This window comes from Anoplophora glabripennis, unplaced genomic scaffold (genome assembly GCF_000390285.2).
Source record: "Anoplophora glabripennis isolate ALB-LARVAE unplaced genomic scaffold, Agla_2.0 scaffold362, whole genome shotgun sequence".
Lineage (NCBI taxonomy): Eukaryota > Metazoa > Arthropoda > Insecta > Coleoptera > Cerambycidae > Anoplophora > Anoplophora glabripennis.
The window spans coordinates 305,309-314,695 of NW_019416455.1; the positions used below are offsets into that span (position 1 = coordinate 305,309).

At 34.0% G+C, this 9,387-nt stretch overlaps 1 protein-coding gene across 1 annotated transcript; it reads left to right on the forward strand.

Moving 5' to 3' along the window:
• Positions 1–595: 595 nt before the first annotated feature.
• LOC108909117 lies at positions 596–2,051 on the forward strand. The gene is made up of 2 exons (XM_018713354.2): positions 596–634; positions 763–2,051. The coding sequence occupies exon 2, from the start codon at positions 765–767 to the stop codon at positions 2,010–2,012; it is 1,248 nt and encodes a 415-aa protein (XP_018568870.1). The 5' UTR covers positions 596–634; positions 763–764; the 3' UTR covers positions 2,013–2,051.
• Positions 2,052–9,387: the final 7,336 nt, after the last annotated feature.

A 9,387-nucleotide genomic window follows, 5' to 3' on the forward strand; every position in this document is an offset into this window, starting at 1 on the left:
TTGCGATTTTGTATGGTAAAGTGCAAAGTATTATTATTCTCTCTCTCTCGATAGTCACGATAGTTATGTATTTATATTCAGTTTCATAAAAATATTCGTAGTATTCTGTCAAAAATTCTTAATAACCTCACACTAGCACAGGGACACCCTGTATGTTTCTATTTACCTTATAAATCACAACGTACTACATTGCTTACTTACTCATATTCTCCAATATTTATACCTATGTTTTAAGTACAGTTTTGATAACTTATCTTCACCAATGTCTTCAATATAATTATCTCTGATTATGTCATGGACTTATCAAGAGTTGCGTCCTGTAGAAAAACACTATTTTATCTTTTAAACATATTTTTAGTTACTTTATTATGAATAGTTAGTAATTTTACAACGTTTGTTAATAGTTGTTTTTGCTATGCTATCAGCGGAATGTTTCGAGGAAGCAACAAATAGTTATACGAGTTAATCTTTAAGTGAAACAAAATTCATTCTAGATACAAACCTGTTATCTCTACAAGATATATCGTTTTATAATCCGAGAGTATTTTATTTGATATAAAAGCAATTCCATTTCACAACATTGCTCTCAGTTGGGTAGTAATCCTCATTTTAGATGGAACTATCGCGCAATTGGGTAATTTAAAATTTATTTGCTAAAATCTGTACCAGATATATCTGAGGGATACACTAATTTATATCTAATACAAATTTCATCTCGTATCCGTTTTTGTCTCCTATTATAGTAGGTTCTTTTTGTTTCAGACATGGAGTTGTGTAATATCCTAAGCAAAGCCCAGTGCGAAAAAGTCTTGGAAAAATACACAGGAAACAGGGAATTTAGCATAAAGCGTTATTGGATCAATCCACTACAGTCTCAACTCGATGGGCTCATGTGTGAGCAGTACTTCTTGAAGATACACTACCAAGTCAGAGATGAAGACAAAACTGTTCAGTTCTTCTTCAAAGTACTCAATGAGGCAAATCCGGTCATGTATGAAATAACAAGGAACATCTACGCTTTCGAAAAGGAATCTTTTTATTACGAAACGGTGGTTCCCTTGCTGAAGTCCAAAGGACTTAGTTGTAGTTACGTGCCGAAAAGTTACTTCAGTGAACCTTTTGTTATTGTTTTGGAAGACGTCGCGCAACGTTCTTTCAAGTGTACTCCGAAGAACAAGCCATTGGACTTGGAGCATTGCAAAAAGTGTTTAGAAACTTTAGCAAAATTCCACGCCGAACCAATTCTTTACGAACTAGTTACAAGTGACGAGTTAGGAAAGATTTACAGTTTTAATGACGAGTTCAGTGAGATCCTAGAAGACAAAGTGTTTTCAGCAGAAGAAAACGGCGCCACCAGGTTCATGAAATGTTCCATAAAAGGACTCTTCTTCCTTATAGATCTAATCCCCGAGAATGGTATCAGTAAAACTGATTTTAAGACTGCTCTTCAAGCCGTTTTAGACGCCATAATGGCTTCACAAGAAAATTCAACAGGGTTCAGATCCAGTCTACTCCATGGCGACTTGTGGTCTAACAACTTCCTTTTCCGGTACGAGAACAACGAAATTGCTGATTGCGCCTTGGTCGATTTCCAAACCTTAAAGTACGGACCTCCTTCGTTGGATGTCCTCCAGTTTGTCCTTACCAATACGAGGAAAAGTTTTCGGGAGCAACACCAGGTTGAGTTACTAAAGCATTACTACCGGTGTTTTAGCTCTTTGCTGATGGCGCGCGGTTTCCAACCCGAGAAAGTTCTAAGTGAAACTGAGTTTTATAAATCTTGCAAAGCTTTCACGGTGCCGGCTAAAATTCATTCCGTAGTGGATAGGTGTATAACCTTTTTGTCAGACGATGATCACCAGGACGCGGCTAAGAGTGAAGAGACTTTCGCAAATTATTTATTTGAAGATAGAGGAAGGTACATTGTTAGAGGGTTCGAAGCGAACGAAGCTTACAGGGAGCTGATGATAGAGGACGTTACAGAGTTGAGAGACATGATTTTTGCTACGTGATTGGTGGATGTATTGTTATAAAAGAGTGTAGTGCAGCTAGCGTCTTTGTAATAAAAATATATTAATTATGAATACGTCAATTTTCTTTTTGAAGAAATAAGTTTTTCTTTAAAGTGTCATCTATTTTGGGATAGGGTATTTTTTTTCATATATTACAGGCGTAGAAAAACAAGTGGTCTGATCCATGGACGAAGCCCATGCCACCCTATACAGGGTGCTTCTGAAATAAGTGCGTTGCTTAAACATGGTCTACTGAAACATATGACATTCCTATAATTAATATTTTTAAATACTGATATTTAACATTTTATAAACATGTATTTACCCGCCTGAGCTGAAAGTTGTAATGGTATAGTGGGGATTGCTGTTAAATGCTCTCATTTTCCAGCTTATCTTCAGTTAAAACTGACTTTCTTCCAAGAGATTTCCCTTTACAAACACTGCCAGTGTTTCTGAATCGTGTCACCAAACGTCGAACATGTTGAGGTTTCATTACTTGGAAACTTACTGGAATTGCAAAGAACATGAATTGATTGAATAATTCCATCCATTTTCATTTCGTTCAAAAGTAGGCATCTACAATAAATTTATGGTCTTCTAACGAAATGACTATTTTCTAATCTAAAACAGGTCGAGTACTTTATATCGAAGAAACCATCAGTATTTGCTTTCTTACTACACAACTGACAGCATAGATGATTAGCGCTGAAAAACACTGATTATTTAGAAAATTAACGATAAATTAAAAAAAAACGCAATCGGCGAACACAAATAAATACAACAACTGGTCCACATGGGAAGCACGAACTTCTCTGAATTGACAGTTCGTGTCGGTTGGAAATCTAAGAAAACGGAAAGTAATTTTGATCAAATGGAAGTAAATTTTAATATCTTTGGTAACATTTACATGTGACAATGTGACAAGGCATTGATTTTTGTTGACCTGCTAGCAATACAAAATAGTTGCGATGTATGAAACAGGCGAAAAAAAAAATATGTCTACCATTTAAACTACAAACTATACGTCGTATTTTTTATATCACTGTTATTTAACGCCTATTGGCACAGAGCATTGCTATGTATTTACTAAACACAGAAAGATCTACTAATCCAAAGAGCTAAATTGTTTGTCGGTTGTTTCACCTATGGCATACTGATAAAAATAAATAAGTTTGAAATTAGTCTATGTTTGGGGATGCCTGTGGAGTTGTTGTTTTCCATAATATTATTACTCAAAAATTATTTTACCAAGTCCGGAACAAGTCGTGTTTTCGTAGTACTTACAGATTAGTAGGTTACTCTTCGCCAGTAAGCACAAGGCACAGCTCTATGTCGATAAAATCGTATAATTTGAATAACATGTACTACAAATCAACCCAGTCGAAGCAAATTTCGCTGATGAAGAAGGCACTGTCTGGAGATTAAACCACTTTTATTTTTAGACTTTTTAATATCCGTGGCCAGTTATCAGCGCTAAGATAATATTATTTATATTTATACACAAAGTAATTGTCCCTGTCTGTCCCGAANCATGATTTTTGCTACGTGATTGGTGGATGTATTGTTATAAAAGAGTGTAGTGCAGCTATTGTCTTTATAATAAAAATATATTAATTATTAATACGTCAACTTCCTTTTGGAGAAATAACTTGTTCTTTAAAGTGTCATCTATTTTTGGAAAGGGTATTTTTTCATATATTTCAGATAACACAGATGTACAAAAACAAGTGGTCCGATCCATGGACGAAGCCCACGCCGCTCTATAGGGGTGCTTCTGAAATAAGTACGTTGCTAGAAACGAGTGTACTGAAACATATGACATTCCTATAATTAATATTTTTAAATACTGATATTTAACATTTTATAAATATTTACCCGTCTGAGCTGAAAGTTTCCGTAAATGTTTAGTGGGGCTTGCTGCTAATCGCTCTCTAACATCCTTCAGATCATCTTCAATTAAAACTGACTCTTCCAGATGACTTTCCTTTACAAACACTGCCAGTATTTCTGAATTGTGCCACCAAACGTCGAACATGCTGAGCAAAAATGTTAATAATTTGCTGCTTCATGATTTGGAAATTTATAATTGCAAAAAATATTAATGGATTGAATAATTCCATTCATTTTTAATCTCGCTGATTACTTCGAAAGTAGGCCTCTACAATAAATTTATTGTCTTCTAACGAAATGACCATTTTCTAACCTAAAACAGTTCGAGTCCTTTATATCGAAGAAACCATCAGTATTTGCTTTCTTACTACAAAACTGACAGTTCACAGATGATTAGCGTTGAAAAACACAGATTAATTAGAAGATTAACGATAAATTCAAATAAAAACGCAATAGGCCTCTTGCAGAAAAAAATATTTTAATAGTTTTTGTATGTACACTGAATACTATAAACAATGTGTAAAGGTTTTGTTGTATTAATTTATTTTTATAAAGTTATTAGATATTAAAGTTTTAATCGGTTCGCTTCGCGCGCAAACGCCATGGACTGGGATGTCGATACGTTGACGTCATCNGGGAGCTGATGATAGAGGACGTTACAGAGTTGAGAGACATGATTTTTGCTACGTGATTGGTGGATGTATTGTTATAAAAGAGTGTAGTGCAGCTAGCGTCTTTGTAATAAAAATATATTAATTATGAATACGTCAATTTTCTTTTTGAAGAAATAAGTTTTTCTTTAAAGTGTCATCTATTTTGGGATAGGGTATTTTTTTTCATATATTACAGGCGTAGAAAAACAAGTGGTCTGATCCATGGACGAAGCCCATGCCACCCTATACAGGGTGCTTCTGAAATAAGTGCGTTGCTTAAACATGGTCTACTGAAACATATGACATTCCTATAATTAATATTTTTAAATACTGATATTTAACATTTTATAAACATGTATTTACCCGCCTGAGCTGAAAGTTGTAATGGTATAGTGGGGATTGCTGTTAAATGCTCTCATTTTCCAGCTTATCTTCAGTTAAAACTGACTTTCTTCCAAGAGATTTCCCTTTACAAACACTGCCAGTGTTTCTGAATCGTGTCACCAAACGTCGAACATGTTGAGGTTTCATTACTTGGAAACTTACTGGAATTGCAAAGAACATGAATTGATTGAATAATTCCATCCATTTTCATTTCGTTCAAAAGTAGGCATCTACAATAAATTTATGGTCTTCTAACGAAATGACTATTTTCTAATCTAAAACAGGTCGAGTACTTTATATCGAAGAAACCATCAGTATTTGCTTTCTTACTACACAACTGACAGCATAGATGATTAGCGCTGAAAAACACTGATTATTTAGAAAATTAACGATAAATTAAAAAAAAACGCAATCGGCGAACACAAATAAATACAACAACTGGTCCACATGGGAAGCACGAACTTCTCTGAATTGACAGTTCGTGTCGGTTGGAAATCTAAGAAAACGGAAAGTAATTTTGATCAAATGGAAGTAAATTTTAATATCTTTGGTAACATTTACATGTGACAATGTGACAAGGCATTGATTTTTGTTGACCTGCTAGCAATACAAAATAGTTGCGATGTATGAAACAGGCGAAAAAAAAAATATGTCTACCATTTAAACTACAAACTATACGTCGTATTTTTTATATCACTGTTATTTAACGCCTATTGGCACAGAGCATTGCTATGTATTTACTAAACACAGAAAGATCTACTAATCCAAAGAGCTAAATTGTTTGTCGGTTGTTTCACCTATGGCATACTGATAAAAATAAATAAGTTTGAAATTAGTCTATGTTTGGGGATGCCTGTGGAGTTGTTGTTTTCCATAATATTATTACTCAAAAATTATTTTACCAAGTCCGGAACAAGTCGTGTTTTCGTAGTACTTACAGATTAGTAGGTTACTCTTCGCCAGTAAGCACAAGGCACAGCTCTATGTCGATAAAATCGTATAATTTGAATAACATGTACTACAAATCAACCCAGTCGAAGCAAATTTCGCTGATGAAGAAGGCACTGTCTGGAGATTAAACCACTTTTATTTTTAGACTTTTTAATATCCGTGGCCAGTTATCAGCGCTAAGATAATATTATTTATATTTATACACAAAGTAATTGTCCCTGTCTGTCCCGAATCTCTTTGAGCAACAGCTGCTCCAACTTATTTGTATTCAAATCAGACCCGAACGAAGTCTGTTTCCGTTTTTCTTTCCGCAGAATTGCATCTTATTCGTTCCTTGCTTACTGCCTGGGGAATACAATTTGTTTCATGCTAATGTCCTGTCATTTCCAGATATATTTTGGATCTCACCCATCCCGTAGCGATTTGTTCTCATTTCCTGAGGGCCGCGGGACTTTAGCGGACAAAAAGCGACGCTTTGCGCGGGTCCGGAAGTGCAGCATTTTAATTTCTGGCGCGCATAATTAATAGGGAGTTTAAATTGACTTGTCACGTCGAAAGTAATGTAGGTTGATGGATCGCCTCGCGAAGAAATGATTCGAGGTAACAGCAGTTCTATATTTGAATATACAATGCATAATAATATCGGACATATTTACCTATAGCTTCAAGTCTGGATGGCGTAATTTTTCATAGTGAGGCGAAAATTAAATTTTTTATCTACGCGCGACATTCTCGGAGGGTAAACAACCTGTTTACCGGGGAAGTTTTGAATAAATCTCGGGATATTAGGTTCATATGCAGGTAATAATTTTGAGATTCCGTACAAATTGCCTCTTCCTTGAACAAAGTGAATAGAACGTTATCAATGTTCCAGGTACATGAGAAAATCATATTAGACTAGGCGGTATCTGTTTTGGTTTGGGTGAATCGTATATCCACGGAAATTTTTGGCTTTTTGGCTTTCAAATATCACTAGAAATAAAAAATTTTCTATGCACATAACAAAAAACGTGGGTTTAACTTTTGGCGGCACAATATGTTAAAAAAATTCGAAAAATGTCATATTTGCGAAAATGGAAGAGGAAAAAATGTTTGTAATTAAATTTTTTACAAAACATGACTAGTTACAAATCGAATGAATCATGATTATTATGGTAAAAATGGAAAAAATCGCAAAAATGGGGTTAAAAAACAATACTTGTTANCTTCGCGCGCAAACGCCATGGACTGGGATGTCGATACGTTGACGTCATCTGTAAGTAAATGGCAAGCGTAACATATAAAATAACGCGTTTCGACAGTGCAGCTGACTGCTTTGGTTAAATGTGTGGAGTGGTGTCAATAAACAGTACGATACCTTATATATACTGTAAATTTGTGAAGTTAAACTTATAATAACTATGGCAAATCCCTCTAAACCAGACAGCATCTATTTCAAAAAGTCCATATTTGGGTAAATCGTATATCCACGGAGATTTTTGGTTTTTTGGCTTTCAAATATCACTAGAAATGAAAATCTTTCTATGCGCATAAAAAACGTGGGCTTAACTTTTGGCGGCACAATATGTTAAAAAAAATCGAAAAATGTAATATTTTTCTTCCTATTTAATTATGTATCTTTTCAACAGTTCATTTTAGGCGAAAATGGAAGAGGAAAAAAATGTTTGTAATTAAATTTTTTACAAAATATGACTAGTTACAAATCGAATGAAGCATGATTATTATTGTAAAAATCGAAAAAATCGCCAAATATGGGGTTAAAAACATTACTTTTGAGGTCTTTAAATTGGGTTGGGACTTTCATACTTGGCTTAAGAAAACTTCATGTTATGTAGAATCATCACACCAAATTTCATCAAAATCGGTTAGATAGATTTTGCATAATAATTTTGCAATTCAGATTTTGAAAAAAAAATTTGCAAATTTTCAAAATTTTGCACAGTAAAAACCAAAGCCCTTAGATACTTGAACATTTAACCACTTACAGAAGGGCTCTCAAGCTTTCAAACGCTTTTTGAAAAATTCGAATCCGTCAATTAGGAGAGCATTGAAAAATTTTCATTTCTATTAATATTTGAAAGCCAAAAATCTCAAATATTCTTAAGAATTTTTAAAAAACTAAAAACTAATTATGATTATTTAAAATTACAAATTTAGATTCAAAATATTATGTAGGTAGTAAATAATATGCTACCCGAGGAAAGTTCACTTGAACTAAACGTCGTAAAAATTAAATATTATACCTACACAGACTTAATTATTTTGCTACATAGGTGCATATTTAGGTATACTTACATAATAGAATGGAAACCAGTTAATAATATAACAGCACCTCAGTATCGTTATCGTATCGTATGTAAACTAAAAATAATAGATGTTTTTAAGAAGTAATAAGACCGATATCGTTTTCTAATGTGAAGCGGCCAGTTTACTTACCGATGACGTCACACCAATAGTAACTCGTTCTACGACACGCCCCTACAGGATACTCATCTCCAAATTTCAACGTACGATTTCGTCAATTTTCGAGTAGAATTTTTCACAAAAGATTTTATAATTAATAATTTTAAATAAGGCCATATTTAAATATGTGAACGAATATAAAAAATCCGGAATGTGCAAGAAGCCTATTGGAGAACACAAATAAATTCTCTGAACTGACAGTTCGTGTCGGTCGGAAATCTAAGAAAACGGAAAGTAATTTTGATCAAATGGAAGTAAATTTTAATACCTTTGGTAACATTTACGTGTGACGTAGCTTCAATCACTCTGGATCGCTCGGTATTTTCAAATCTTTAAAAACATAAATTTTCATTGACCTGGAAGCAATCCAAAATAGTTGGAATGTATAAGACAGGCGAAAAAAAACTTTAAATTATGTCTACCATTTAAACTACAAACTATACGTCATATTTTTTGTTATCATTGTTATTATTTGACGCCTATTGGCACAGATCGTTGCTGTGTATTTACTAGCACAGGAAGATCTACTAATCGAAATAGCTAAATCGTTAGTTGGTTGTTTCACCTACGGCATACTGATAAAAACTAACAATAAGTTCGAAATTAGTCTATGTTTGGAGTTGTTATTTTCCACAATATCATTAGTCAAAAAGTTTAGTTCACCTTGTCCGGAACAAGTCATGCTTTCTTAGTGCTTACAGATTAGTAGCTTATTCTTCGCCAGTAAGCACAAGGCACAGCTCTAAGGGCCGGTTTCTGAAACGTCAGATATGTGACAGACGATACTAAATGAACGGATAAATGGCAAAATTAGTTTCTGAAACATGAGATAAAAGTTATCTATTCAATAACTTATCAAAAATATATCTCACTGTTATTGATGAGTTATCTATTCAATAAATTATCTGGCACATGCTGTTTCAGTGTTTATTCATTTGAAATTGCAGTTTTACTCCGTTTAGAAGAATTTTTTTAAATTCTATACAGGTTGTTACAAAATTCGCGGACACGGACTGTGGGATCATACTAAGCTA

What these genes read in the sequence shown, in the direction of transcription:
- LOC108909117 (XM_018713354.2), top strand. Translation starts at nt 765, where the DNA reads ATGGAGTTGTGTAATATCCTAAGCAAAGCCCAGTGCGAAAAAGTCTTG.